At 38.1% G+C, this 15742-nt stretch overlaps 1 protein-coding gene across 3 annotated transcripts in view; it reads left to right on the top strand.

Moving 5' to 3' along the window:
• The window catches only part of mRpL33 (mitochondrial ribosomal protein L33), a 69517-nt gene extending 56886 nt beyond the window's left edge, over positions 1-12631 (top strand). For all 3 annotated transcript variants that reach the window (XM_090395691.1, XM_090395689.1, XM_090395690.1), the window contains exon 4: positions 12429-12631. In XM_090395691.1, the coding sequence (XP_090251817.1) occupies positions 12429-12484 (56 nt within the window). In that variant the 3' untranslated portion in view covers positions 12485-12631. The remainder of the gene's footprint in view (positions 1-12428) is intronic.
• Positions 12632-15742: the final 3111 nt, after the last annotated feature.

Raw genomic sequence — 15742 nt, 5'->3', positions numbered from 1 at the left:
CCATGCAAACATCTACATTATCAGCTGAAATCATTACTTTGGCACATGAAATTGGTGGGGAAGGTTTTGATACATTTAGCCAGAACGGTGTAGACGAATTGCTTGTGGATAATGCCTTAAATGACGATGATATTATTGGATATCAATTAACTTTAGATATCGTTGAAGATCCAGGAAAACAATAGTGAAACAGAAGAAAAACCTGTCTCCTTCACTGCAAATATAATTCGAGAAGGTCTTGAACTGTGCATAAATTTGAAAATCATTTTCTTGTTAATGACGCGAATTCTGAACGAGCCTTTAAATTCCAGCGTGAGCTGAAGAACTGTATGTCTGGATATTATGAGCTGTATAAAAAATTAGTGAAATCATCATCACAAAGTTTAATCACTGATTACATTGTCAGAAGAAAAAAATCAGCACAGAACGAGGATGAAGCTAATTCTGTTTGTGAAGAACCATTGCCTTTACCATACAGATCTGATGCGCTGACTATCTCTTCTGGTGATGAAAGTGATTTTGCACCAGTTCACAAACGTTGCCGAATATTGTCTAATAGTGATGATAATTCTGATGACAGAATGTTAAAAAAAGAAATGTTACTTTTCAATAAAATTAAATGAATAAAGCTTTATAACAAACTTAGACATTCTTATTTTCCTGAATTTTCATAAACTTTTTTTATGTGATTTTAGGTTTATTTTAATTCATTGCTTCGGTTTTAGAAAATTATGTAAAGTATCCCTAATTTTTCATCATAAGTTAGGCCTTTTTTGTGCGAATTTTATATGCGGTTTTCTGTGGAACGTATCTACTGCATAAAAAGAGACCCGACTGTGTGTGTGTATATGTATACAGGGTGGTTCAATATTCCACGTACAAACTTTGAGGGGAGGTAGAGAACATCAAAATCAACCATATTCATATAGGAAAGCATGACTGGAAATGCCATCTGAAAGTGATAGGTGGCGCTGTTTGCCAGCGCTCCAGGTGAGCAATTGGGGCTTCCTCATTCAAACTTTCGACGTCGTACAAAGAACATACATCGTTTTATGAACGCTGAGATGGCAGACATGCACCTCGTTTGCGGGGTTAGCTGACGGTAATGGACGAGCTGCTGTATGAATGTATCATAAAAGGTACCCAAACAGACATGTACCGCATCACCAATTGTTTGCACATTTGCATCAGGATTTGTGCGACTATGGATCATTCAGGGATCGCAGGCATGATAGTGGGCGGCCACGATCGACGCAAAATCCTGCCGTGGAAGAGGAGGTGTTGCATGTGATGGACAATAATCCAGAGACAAGCACACATGCTGTTGCCTCTGCTATAGGAGTATCTCGATCCAGTGTATTGTGCGTTTTTCACTCTGATTCCTTACATCCATTTCATCTGCAACGGGTTCAGTTACTGATGGCCGAAGATTATCCTCAACGTGTGGAATTTGCGCAGCGGTTTCTCCAGAAAAGTGCCGTAGACCCGGGTTTTCCCACCTTGTGTTTTGTTCACGGATAAAGCTTCATTTCCCCGCGAAGGGATCTTCAATCACCACAATGCTCGTGTGTGGGCAATGAAAACCCACATGCTCTGCGATCACATGCTGCACAACAACGCTTCATCATTAATGTATGGGGTCCCAGAAGTATTGGACCTTTCTGGAAGAAGTTCCGCTGGATTTACTGAACAATGTTCCAATGACTGTGCGTCGACAGATGTGGTTCCAATACGATGGGGCTCCAGCCCATTTTGGCATTTCTGTGCATCAGTATTTGAACAGGTCCTTTGGGACTTGGTGGACCCGTTGCATGGCCCCCACACTCACCTGATTTATTGAGCATTGATTTCTTTCTGTGGGGGACCCTTGAAGCCATGGTGTACAAAACACCTATTGCCTCTGACATGGATCTCGTGGCAAGAATTATCATCGGCATTGCTAATATCAGGGAAACTCCAGGTATTTTCGAAAATGTACGGCAATCGATGCGTCGTCCGTGTCAGGCATGCATCACTGCTGATGGTCATAACTTTGAGCATCTGATGTGAAACCATATTATGTATCCAACTACTATTAAAATGTTCAGTTATGCCTAATAAAGTTTTTTACACTACTTACTGCCTTGTGTTATTTCTGTATCTTTGTGTCCCTGTTAGTACCTTCTGGTGGTGTTTCCAGTCATGCATTCCTATGTGAATATGGTTGATTTTGATGTTTCTACCTCCCCTCAAAGTTTGTACGTGGAATTTTGAACCACCCTGTATATATATATATATATATATATATATATTGATCCTATACATGAGAGGTCGATATACCTATAAACACATCAGTGCTGTATGTGGTGAAGTTAAGAGTTGCAGTTGTTTGTGAATACTTCATGAGGAAGGCTGTTCGAGAGGACACAGGTGGACGGAATAAAAGAGGAAGGGGAGTTGCAGATTCACTGTGTTTGCAGTTGCATAGTGAAGGGATACTAGGCAGCTGCTACCCTTATATCAATGATAGTTGCCAGTTCTGTAGAATAGACACAATGCTGATGAGGAGGTAGGACAAGTATGTGGGAAGAAAGATCGTGTAGATGGATGTGGGAAAGGAGGAAGCTCGGGTATCCAAAGAAGAGATGGAGGGAGCTAATGGAGGAGGACTTGAGGATGAAGAACTTGGATGTGATTACAGCCCAAGACAGGAGGATGTGGGAAGAAAAACACTGCATCTGAGAGATAGAGACTGAAGTCAATCTGTAAGAGATGGATCATCAATGAGCCTGATTGTTTGCCTCTGGATAGCATCAAGATTTTAAGGGAAGTTTTAGGTGGACCACACCAAACATGTGAGCAGTATTCTGAGAATGGGCAGATTTGGGATTTGTATATAGTTAGAAGTCTGGTTGGTTGGTTATAAAACAACCTCTTGAATGAAATAGAATGCCTGGTTTGGATGCTGAGTTGGCTATGACATGTTTATGCCAGGAGAGACTGGAGGTTTGTGTATTACTGAGGGTAAGGGTAGGTAAGCTGAGATCTCTTTTGTGAGAGAAAAGGTATGACTTGGTTTTGGTAGCAAACATAAAGTTATCCTCACCCCATTGAAGGATAGTATGTAGATCAATATTTAAGGCACTGGTTGTAGATGATCTTGTAGTCTGGGATGTCAGAGTCCTGCATGGTTTGTTAAATGAGCAGGATAGTGAAGAGTACCATCTTCTACAGAGCTGTGGATAAGGTTAGTGGCGATTGTGAATAGGTTATAACAAGAGGAAGAGAGAAAGTGATAGAACGGAGCTTTGAGACACTCCAGCATTGATGGTGAAGCTCAAAAAGAGGGACCATCTGCCATTACTCTCAAAGAATGACCAGAGAGAAAGCTGGCTACCCAATTTTACAGGATGACGGAAACTGAAGGCTGTCAGTTTGTTAAGCACACTACAATGCCACACACGTTTGAAAGCTTTGGAAATATCAAGGGCAATAGCCAAACCTTTCCATGGCATGTGTTCTGTGGTGGGTGATGTAAGCAATGAGGTCAGCTTTATCTGAGAGTGAAGTAACAGTGGTTTTATCAGGATGAGTGAGTGAGAGAGAGGTAGAAGTGCAGGAACTCAGAAGTTGCTTCCAAAGGCTTTACCGAGGAATTAGAAGGCTCCTTGCTTCTTGTCCATTTGGACAGGAGGCAAATTTTTGCTGTTGCCTTTATGAAATCAGATTTGGATCTGCTCATGAGTGATTTACATATGTTCCATGCTTTGGTATATGGAGAGTATGAAGCTGAAGTTCTTGAAGTGAGCCACATGGAGCAAGCTAAATTTTTTTCTTTGATAAACTTTCGGTTGAACCAGGGCTCAGAAAGCAGGTGAAGATTATAGATGGAATTGGGGATGAAGGTTTTCATGTCAGTGAGAATAATATCTGTAACTCATTTGCAGCAGGTGTTAGGGTCAGATAAGCAGAAACAATAGTTGAACCACAGAAAGGGAGAGTAGAAGTTCTGGAGGTCATCCCAATTGGCTCCTTTTTTGTTCCAGAGAATGTGAGGTTGTGAGTAATTGGAAGAGGGGTGTTTTGTAAGAGAGGAAGCTTGTACAAGATTGTGGTCTGAGTTCCAAGAGGAGAGGTGACTTCTATGGTATATCTAGATGGAGAATTTATCAAAAAGAGATCCAAAGTGTTCGGAAAATGAAGCAGGAATTAGAGTAAATAGATATACAAATGTGTTTGGTCATTACTGATAGCAAGGTTGGTGGTGTTGGATGCTGAGGTTGCTCAGAAAGATGCCCTCACTATTTAGAAATCTAGGTAGTTGATTATCGAGTTTCATGGAAAGGATATGTGAAGAGTCTGAATGGTTATCAGTGTTTGGAGACCTGTAAATGCAACAAATGAATTTACATGAGCAAAAAAAAACTTGAACCAGAGAAGATTCTAACGGGTGATTCTAAATTAGCCATTCTGTGTCAGGCTGTCAATTCACAAAGGCACAGGTGCCACCCTTACAGCGAAAAGAATCATTAAGCGTAGTGTGGACATTGGATGTTTACAGTAGTGGATGTAGCTGCAAAGTGGGTTTCTGTCAGGAACAACATGTCTGGTCTGAAAGACTGAGAGTGGTGCTAAACATCATTTATGGTTGTGTTAGTGTCATGGATAAGTGGATGTGAAAGTGAGTTTTTAATGAAGAGATTATGGCTTGGGATGCGACTTTTTTTAATGAGATTGGTTGATGAGGGAGATTCATTTTTGTTGCAGTGTTACTGTCATTGTTTGTAGAAGTCTTCATAAGTTTAACCATAATCAGCTGGAGGTTTTTTTTTCTCCCGGAAACTCAGGTTTTTCATCCTGCATACAGACAAATCGGCCCTTCAGAACACACACAATTTACAGACAAAAAATACTAGTTATGGTGGTGGTGGGCAGTAGATGGAGTTGATGTAGATAATTGGTAGCAGAGGTTCGGTGTAGTGGTGAAGACAGAGAGTTGTACAGTGGGTGTCCTCCCGCAATGGGTCTAAGGACTCCTTGGAGGTGTCACGAATAATAATAACAGAAACCAAGATCCCTGCTCTAGAGACCAAACATGGCATTTGTCACTTCACACCTCTAATAAGCCAAGCAGTGATGTTTCATCAGGCAATGAAGAACATCTTCCATGTAGTAGATTTGATCTCTGAAATCTCTATTTGGCCTGACCTAGTTTGTTCTTCTCCAAGTTTCTCTTCCATAATTTTTCTTAGCTTCCTTTCAACTATGTTTGCATGAATCTGACCTGGAACGCTTAGTAAAGAAATTCCTCTGTAATTCTCATATTCAGCTGTATTCCCCTTTTTATGGATTTAAACTATGAGCTATACTCCAGTCATTTGCAATTTCACCGATCAGACCCCTCTGAGCTATGCAGTTAGCCACTGTAAAATTTTTACATCCATGATAGTTCTCTGATTCTTTTTCAGGTTCCCCTTTTTTTATTCTAGTGACTCATGTTTATGGCTTGTGTTCATTTCTTCTTATAGTAAGTTTTTCTAGTTAACTCTTCACTTTTTGTCCATGTTTCTTTATGAAAGCACCATGGCTTTGTTTAACTGGAAGATACTTCATTTAAACAAGACCTTAGTGACATGACAGTATAATGATATTCAGATAAAATTGAAAAAAAAAAAAAAAAAAAATCCAACATGAATTTCTCTAATGTTTGCTTCAGAAGCCTCTTGGAGCTTGCACATTTCTCACTAAGCAGAAATACTTTGGCAGTTTTCCTTTATAAAATTCTTAATTATCAATCATATTTACTGTTCTCACAACTACTAGATCTCCTCTGACATTTATAATATACAGCTCTGAAGATTTGACTGCATATCAAAGTTTGGGATGAATAGAATCTTGAGAACAGAGAATGAACTTGCTAACAAACTTTGAGTTAGTCTTTATTGATCTTAAACACTATCAAAAAATTGTTATACATGTTAATTTCCATTTTACAGACATATTAAAAAAAAAAAAACTTCGTGCAAACTCACTTTGCTAACTTAAATAATGTAATGCAATGTTAAGAACCTAATGAAATATAATAGAATCTAATGTTTACCATTTCATGATGTAATCTGTATAATCAATAGCCATTGCACGTATAGTATGTGAAGGCATATGCTGTTTAGTTGACAGTTGTTGTTAAAAAAAAGATAATAAAATCCTTCCTTATTACTAATGCTTGTGTTTATTACATTACCAATACTTGTTTTTAAGTTTGCTCTATTGAAATTGACTTTTTTTTATATGATTGGCATGGTCTTTTATTAGGATATTGTATCCAGTTGTATCTGTTATATTCAACATGCCTTGAGTGAAGAGGATAAAGCAATTTGTAGTCAGATGAATTACAAGAGAAATTAAAGAGGAATTGCAGATGAAAAAGAGATCATGGAAGACATAAAGAGAGAGAGAGAGAGAGCGGGGCGGAGAACAGTTGCATGAGGAATCATTCTCAAACCAGGAAAGTGACTTATTGTAAAGAGAGAAAAATTAGAATAAGAGATGACACTAGCACCACAATCCACAATAATTGTGGATGAATTACCTTGCTGGATGGAGAAGGGACTCAAGTGACCATGAAGATGAGATAGCGGAGTGATCCATCCTGCTTTAGCAGGTTTTATTCCTGGAAGGATAAGAAGTGAATGAAGAGGATGTATTCTAAATACTGAATATGCTAAATATCAGAAAGGCAGGTGAACTGGGTAAAATTTCACCATGTGTTTTAAGGGAATGTGCTGTGGAACTGACTGCCATTGACTTGGCTGTATAATAAAAGCCTTGCATGGTTCCTGGAGAGTTAAAAGGGCTGAGACAGAGCAATTGCGTAAAGGTGGTGTAGAATGGTGATATCGAACTGTAGTATAGGCCTCTTTGTATTTCTTCTGTAGTTTAGATTTTGGAGAAATTGCTAAAAACTTATTTATAGAATTGGGTAGATAAGTGCAATATTACTTATGCTGGTGAGCATGGATTTGTTAAAGGATGATCTTTTAGTAATTTAGTAACCTTTTGCAATATAGTAACAAGAGCTGTGGATGAGGGCAAGGCATACACTGTCTTTTTTGAAAAGACATTTGACTGGGTGCCACATATCAAGTTGGTTTTTAAATTTCAGCATATAGATTTGGTTATCAGGTCACTGTATTGGATTGGTAACTGGCTTTCTGATAGATATCAGTGTGCTTTATATGGGGGAGGGGGGGATGAATGGAGTTCAGTACTGGGACCATTACTATTCAATCTTTATGTCACTGATATTGTCACGAGACTACTTTCACATATATATTCAGTTATTTGCAGATGATGTGAAGTTTGGAAGTGTTATTAGTAATAGTGCTGATGTTTTGGCTCTTCAGAAGGATTTGAATAAACTGGAATGGTGGGCAAATGAATTGGGATGTCAATTTAATACAACTAAATGTAGAGTTATACTGGAAGAAGTGGTGGAATGTGGTGATTGGAGATAAAAATTTGAAGTTCCAAGGACCTGTTGCAAAGGTTGTGAAGATATCTCAGAGAATTGCTTCAATATTGAAAAGGACATTGACCATGAGAGGTGGTGGTTCCAATGTATAAAGCTTTGGTCAAATCAAATCAAATCTTGGTTATCTGCACTCAGATATGGTCATTGGGATTTTAAGGGGAAGAAGTCACTTTGGAGAGGTGCAGCGATTGGATAACGAGGATGATATTAGGACTGTGCAGTGTTGATTATGAGGATAGACTGAGGGGCATACAGACTTCAGAGTTTCAGATAGAAGACAAGGGGATAGGCATATGATTGAGACATTTAGGATGTTGATGGGTTGTTATCAGATTATCACTGATAAAAACTTTTGTAACCCTGGAAGTTACAAAAGGAAGTAGTGAGTAAAAGGGAAAAGGCCAAGTGCCTTGGCCCTCGGCTGGTTGGCCAAGTGGTTAGCAACTGGCCAACCAGCTTGGTTCATTCCAAGATTGTGGGTTCACAACTCACCATGGGCATGGATGTTTGTAAAAGTCTGCTCTTTGGAGGTTAAGAAAATAATATGTAATAAATAAATTAATGATGTTTGTGGGTGTTATCATATAAGAGAATAATCGGGAGTGCTGTATCACAGTTATACTTAACTTGGATTTGTGTCTCATCTCTTTTCATCTTCTCTTTTCCATGATGCACTTAGTTTTATGGCTTGTCATCATAGCCAAGTAGTTCTGGCACCTTATTACTGCACCTAACTAATCTGATAGGAGTAATTAATCCTATCCATATATATGGTATGCTCTGTTCATTAATTAATGTGTTCTCTGCTGGTTTGTGTATTTTTTTTTCGAACACAAACTTTTATAATGGTTTCTTGCATCCTGATAATCCAAATCAATGTCTTTGCATCAAAGGGCATATTGCTACTGACTGAACAATAGAAATTCATTGAAGTTTATCATCTTTGTTAATATAAGAAATTATATGAAACATATCATATAAGGCATAAGAGCTCTGTGAAATACCTCATTCTATGGTGTAACACCCAAATGTTGATGTGGGCCATATTTTGTTTGAATTGGAATTTTTCAGGCCACAAAATCAACTTTGTATTCTCATTACTAAATCACTTAAGGAATTGACAACGTAGATACGAATATAAATTAAATTACACTTTAATAAATATTTCCAATATTTCGGCAGTGTCACGTTACCATCTTCAAAAGGCACTACAACACGGTAATGAGAATGAAGTGATGAAGCTATTGTTCTCCTAAAAGTCCTGATGGTGCCCCCTGGCAGGCTAAGTAGGTGTTCTTGGCCGTTGGGCTGAAGGTCTGCTGATGTAAGCCTCCCAAATTTAAGGCAGTCTCATACAACCAAATTTGTTGAGGTTTGGAGAGTTTCTTAGGGTTGAGGCTGATTCCATAAATAGTCTTTCAAATTTGTATTTGCTACGGTGTATTACTGTAGCTTTTTTCCACCATATTCTGTGGCGTGTATCCAGAGCATGGTCTGCAAGACCAGAATGGCTGTACTTGTGAAACCAGATGTAGTCCTTGTATTCCGAAATTCTAATATTCGCTGTCCTCCCTGTTTGGCCAGAGTAAGACAGTTTACAGCTGCAAGGGACCTGGTATACACCAGGTAGGCCTAGGGGAAGTGGTTGGTCTTTAGTGGAGCAGATAAGGGATGCCAATTTTCTGTATGGTCTGTAACAGGAGGTCAAGTCGTTTTTTTTTAAGATTTTGGTAATTTTTTCTGAGGTGCCTCGGATGTAGGGAATGGTGATGGATTTAGAGTAATCCTTGTTGTGGAGGGGAGGAAGGGGGTTGTGGTTTGTAGGTTTCAATATTTTTTTTGGGGGGGGGGGGTAGCCATTGGCTGAGAAAGTTATTACTTTCTCAGCACCTTATTACTACATATAGCACCTTATTACTGCACCTAACTAATCTGATAGGAGTAATTAATCCTATCCATATATATGGTATGCTCTGTTCATTAATTAATGTGTTCTCTGCTGGTTTGTGTATTTTTTTTTCGAACACAAACTTTTATAATGGTTTCTTGCATCCTGATAATCCAAATCAATGTCTTTGCATCAAAGGGCATATTGCTACTGACTGAACAATAGAAATTCATTGAAGTTTATCATCTTTGTTAATATAAGAAATTATATGAAACATATCATATAAGGCATAAGAGCTCTGTGAAATACCTCATTCTATGGTGTAACACCCAAATGTTGATGTGGGCCATATTTTGTTTGAATTGGAATTTTTCAGGCCACAAAATCAACTTTGTATTCTCATTACTAAATCACTTAAGGAATTGACAACGTAGATACGAATATAAATTAAATTACACTTTAATAAATATTTCCAATATTTCGGCAGTGTCACGTTACCATCTTCAAAAGGCACTACAACACGGTAATGAGAATGAAGTGATGAAGCTATTGTTCTCCTAAAAGTCCTGATGGTGCCCCCTGGCAGGCTAAGTAGGTGTTCTTGGCCGTTGGGCTGAAGGTCTGCTGATGTAAGCCTCCCAAATTTAAGGCAGTCTCATACAACCAAATTTGTTGAGGTTTGGAGAGTTTCTTAGGGTTGAGGCTGATTCCATAAATAGTCTTTCAAATTTGTATTTGCTACGGTGTATTACTGTAGCTTTTTTCCACCATATTCTGTGGCGTGTATCCAGAGCATGGTCTGCAAGACCAGAATGGCTGTACTTGTGAAACCAGATGTAGTCCTTGTATTCCGAAATTCTAATATTCGCTGTCCTCCCTGTTTGGCCAGAGTAAGACAGTTTACAGCTGCAAGGGACCTGGTATACACCAGGTAGGCCTAGGGGAAGTGGTTGGTCTTTAGTGGAGCAGATAAGGGATGCCAATTTTCTGTATGGTCTGTAACAGGAGGTCAAGTCGTTTTTTTTTAAGATTTTGGTAATTTTTTCTGAGGTGCCTCGGATGTAGGGAATGGTGATGGATTTAGAGTAATCCTTGTTGTGGAGGGGAGGAAGGGGGTTGTGGTTTGTAGGTTTCAATATTTTTTTTGGGGGGGGGGGGTAGCCATTGGCTGAGAAAGTCTTGAAGATGTGATTTAGTTCAGTGTTTATGGCCATGTCGTTAGAACAGATTAGTTTAGCCCTGTTGTATAGTATTTTCACCACTCCATATTGTTGTGAGGGGGGGGGGGGATTGTTGGTTAATGTACCTGCCTGTGTGGGTGGGTTTTCTATAAACTGAGAAAACCAAGGGTCCATCAGGCTGGTGGGTGACTAGTCTGTCTAGGAAAGGGAGGCTGTTGTTTTCCTCTTTTTCCAGGGTGAACTTGATTCTAGGGTGTTGGTTGTTTCAGTGTGTTAAGAAGGAGAGGAGTGTATCAGAGCCATGTGGCCAAATGGCAAACACATCATCAACATAGCGAAGCCATATGGTTGGTTTTTGTGGGGCAGAGGCTAAGGCTTTTTCTTCAAAGGCCTCCATAAAGAAATTGGACAAGGGTTGGGAGAGTGGTGAACCCATGGCTGTCCCCTCTATCTGTTTGTAGAATTTTTCCTGCCAAACGAAATAGCCTCAGTTCATTGTGAACTGAAATGACCATTATGTCAGTATGTTTGAGTGTAAGGTTTTCTATGCTGTCTTTGAAGTGGGCTGAGTTTTTTTTTATGTGTGATGGTGTGTTGCCAGTATAGTGTGTGAGCGCTTTGGCCAAATGTTTAGCTAATTTGTATGTGGGGGAATCAATGCCATCCACAATGGGATGTAATGGCACATTTTCTTTATGTATTTTGGGGAGTCCATAAATACTGGGGGGGGGGGGGTATAGAGTTAAACGGCTTTAATCTGTTGGTAACTTCTACAGGCCAAGAAGTGACTTTCTTAAGGAGCCTGTGAAGTTTTCTGATTTGCGAGTTGGTGGGATTGTATTCGATAGGGAGGTAAGTAGCCCGATCTAATAGAAGAGCATTAAGATTACCTGTGTAGTCCTTTTGGTTAAGTACTACAGTTGCATTTCCCATATCCGGTTTGGTGATAACTATTTCTTTATTATTCCTAATTTCCTGCAGAGCTTTATATTCCTTGTTGGATATGTTGGTTTTTGGTAGTCCTTCTTTGGAGAGGACACAAGCTACATCCAGTCTTACACTGTTGGCGATTTGATTTGGAAGGTGGCGGATTCCACATTCGATCTGGATCATAATATTCTCACTAGGTATTTTTCTGGGAACAATGGCGAAGTTTTGGCCACGTGATAGCACGTTGAGTGCTGCAGGGTGACTGAAGAAAGGTTGATTACAGTGTTGGTACGAAGTTTAAGATTGACGGTAGAATTCTTTTTTAATTGTTCGAATTTTTTCAAATTCTTTGTCTGCAGCAGTACACGAGACCTCATGTAAAATTGACCAAAGCTCATGATTTAAAGTGCACGAAAGCTCTTCTTCAAAAGCACGAATAGCTTTGTTAATGTCCGTTAAGAGAAACCGGGGGGTGGCGGCAATTTGTTCTCAGAGCAAAGCGTAGCTGGCATGGTTATAGATACGGAGAGCTTTTTGTGAAACAAAACGGTGCTTGAATTTTACATAATTCGGGATTTTCTGATTATCTCGGCAGCATTTTAGGAAAGTTAAGCGATTTATTTGTCTAGACAACTTCATTTTACCGTATTGGCAGGCCAATATGTAATGCTGAGTGGAATCATTTCAGTTAACTTTCATAATCTATTCCTTTTTGTTGAGTTTGATGCATTGAATGAGATATAAGCTTAGCCCAGTCTAATGTGCAACTAAAATGATAGCAAATTTTATAACACTCCCATCTAAACAACTTTAAAACCAAGTTTTGATATCTACTAGTGCAGATAATTTTAAAGGATGGATATTTGGTGTACATTTATGAAATTTTGTGTGTGTGCAAATTAATTATTTTTCTTTTTAGTTCAGATGCCAGCTGTATATCGTGAAACAAAAAAGGTCAAAAGTTGGAAGAAATAACATTATTTACCAGTAGTTAATACAAGTCATTTATTATGTACACAATTCATCTAATTAAAAGCATGCCATTTGTAAAGAAGTTATCACTATCTGAAACTGTTTGTATGCTGTTATTTAAAAAAAAAAAAAAAAAGTTGTGAATAATAATAGCCTCTATTTGAATAATATTCGATTACTTTCTGATGATTTAACTTATTAAAAGTGAGATACCCATAAAACATTGTTCTGTTGAATTCAGAAATAGTGCATTAAATCAAAGTGAAGCATTCTAACACTTAGAATATAGACACAACATATTTATATTTGTTTACATCCTATTATGTTGCTGTATTAGAACAGGATACTGTAAATCTCTTTTCAATTTACTATAGCTGAAAAGGTTATGGAAAGAATTGAACAAGAAATCTACAGTTTCATATCCTTTTTATTGTAGGCACAATTCACTTTTCAATTATACGTTATGTGAGGATATTGGGAATGATTATAGAAACTATACATTGAAAATGTTTCTGACTATAGAGAACATTTCTGATATTTTTGCCCTGTTTTCTTCTCAGAAGTGATCAACCAAGTTTATGTAATTTCAAGCAGGCTGGGTTGTCTATGGATAAGAAACATTGGCTATTATCCAAACTTTGAATATACCAAGACCAGTGCATCAGTCTTTAAATCTTTCAGCACCATGCACCATCACTGGCAAAATACTGCATCATTCATGGATGATAAACCTTCTGCTTCTCACGAAGATAGGTCATCATCGTTAGATGAAAGCATTTATCAGCTTTAACATTTATAACGCCATCTTACATATTTGTGGTCATTGTGGACATGAAAATTGAAGATATCCTACAGTGGTGTCACATGCCCATTTCATGTCAATTTGAAAATTCATTTTAATTTGACTGCATAATTGCATTTTTATCAATGTATGAAAGTTTTAAGAGTGCATAACGCATCAACGCTCTTAATTGGTCCAGTGCAATTAATTGTCGGATGACTTTGAATATTTTAATTTATCAATTAATTGTAACCAACTCTGCATAAAGTGGGGGACAATGTGTTTGCTTTAAGATATATTAGAAAGCAATAATGAAGGAGAATGCTATATCTGGTTGGTATATTTGAATTACTCAAAAGGTGTAAATATAATAGTAAATTTGGAAGAGGAGGACGAGGCTTACCTCCTTTGACTACAACCATGGAATCCGAAAAAGCTCTGGCAGAAAACGGCATTCAGTAGATCGTCAATACTGCTTCCCCATTGCAAATATAGGCAAAAAAAGTTTTAAATTATTTATAGATTATTATATATTAAAAACCTGTCTATATCAATGTCCTGAATACGTCAGTTCACAGTTTATGCAAGAAAAAAAGATGAAACTCAGAAAACAAAAACAGCAACTCATGACAAATGACAGCGTTCAGTTGGATTGGTTGACACAATAACCAATCACAGCCACTGAGGACACGGTCATCGCCAAATGTCGATCGCAACAGGTGCTGGAAAGGACCTGTGATGTGCGGAGGTGCCCCATCCTGCATGAATGTTACACTATGGAACGCTTGTCTCTCTTGCACGTTCGGAGTTCTGATAATACAGCTTAACTAAAAGTGCTTTATCTCCTAACGATAACATGCTTCACCTTGGTAGAACGTTTAACTTCGGTAATAAACGTTAAATGCTGAAAGTTTAACTTCAGTATTCACTACATCTGAAATTTACGTACCTCACGGTTTAAATAGTGACAAGTAGCAGCTCCAGGACTGCTACAGCGCCAACTGTCAGTGACAAATGTAACTATTCTGGCAATAAAATTTTTCGTTATTAAAAAAATCCCATGCCTTTCTGTGCATTTCTGTGAAAACCGCATCATGTTACTGTCTATACTTTTCGAATTATTGAATTTTTATTTTTTCTGTGACTTTTGGATCACCCGGTATGTTAAGATGACTCAGGAAGTCCCACCTTATTTAATTTAGTGATGGGTGAAATAAGTGAACAAAATGGTAGAATACATATTAATGATAAATTGATATGCTGATATAATACTAGTGGTAAATTAAACTGAGCTATGAAATTATCAGTAGGATAAACTAAAATTGACATGCTGCAGAGCCCATAATTATGATGTAAATTAAGAAACAAATTTTTTTTTTATATATGTTGAATCAATGTACGAGAGGTTGGTTGGTCAACTTGTAGTACATTAGTGCCATGTATATGAAGGGAATTGGGAAATGAGGAACCTGTTCACATTGGATTTGAAGACCTGTACATTCTATGCCTTGAAAAACAAGAGGGAAGGCTGTTCCACAATACAGCAGCAGTAGAAAAGGAGGAAGAGAAACTTGTTCTATGAATATGGAGTTTGACTGTGAAAGGATCTTGGGTGGTGGTTGTGCATGTTTCAGTGGATTTGGTAGAGAGAGAAGGGGAATTAATTATCCAAGATAGTTCTGATGAACATTTACCATGGAAATATAGAAGATGTGTGCAGTAGATGTTGGGTCCAACAGGGGCTGCAGTGAGTTGATAAGTGATGAGTTATTAATCAGTCTGACTGCTTCTGTATTGCAGCAAGTAATTTTAGGGAGCTTTTAAGAACACCTACCCAGATGTGAGATTAGTACATGGTGGATGGGCAAATTTGTGATTTGTACAGGATTAATAGCTGTCTGGGGGTAATGTAATGCCTTGAATGAAAGAGAAATTGTAATTTTTTGGATGCCGAGAAGGTGTTGGTGGTAATGTGTTTATGGCAAGAGAATTTTGATGTCAAAATAATCCCAAAGAGAGATCACATCTTGCTTAGATATTTCGGTGTTGTCAAAGGCAAGGTTGGGATAATATGGTATGTGTTTTATGGTAAATAAGGCAGAACTGTGTTTTGCAGGCATGGAAATTGACAAGGCTATCCATGCCCCATCAAAGAATGGTTTAGAGAACAGAATTTAGGCTTGCAGAGTTTGTTTGCTGCAAGATTTGTCAAGTGAGAAAAGGAATGTAGTGTGCTGTTGTCTACAAAAGTATTGGATTGGTGGTCAACTAGAGCAGGTCACTGGTGTATAGAACAAACAGGATGGACAAGAAGACAACCTTGTTAAACCCCAGCATTAGCATAGCTAGAAAGTAGAGAACCATCACATGCACTGCGCATCCAATGAGTAATTAATGTATAAGAGCTAACTGTGATCTCTTTTTTTTTTTTCCAAGAGTGGATCTCTTACCATACATAGATGTAAATGTGCGCTCTTAAC

The sequence above is a fragment of the Typopeltis vanoorti genome, chromosome 7 (genome assembly GCF_054136105.1).
Source record: "Typopeltis vanoorti isolate ZY-2024b chromosome 7, IOZ_Tvanoo_1.0, whole genome shotgun sequence".
Taxonomy (NCBI): Eukaryota; Metazoa; Arthropoda; class Arachnida; order Uropygi; family Thelyphonidae; genus Typopeltis; species Typopeltis vanoorti.
Note: the sequence above shows the minus strand (reverse complement) of the source record. Positions and strands in the feature narration are given on the sequence as shown.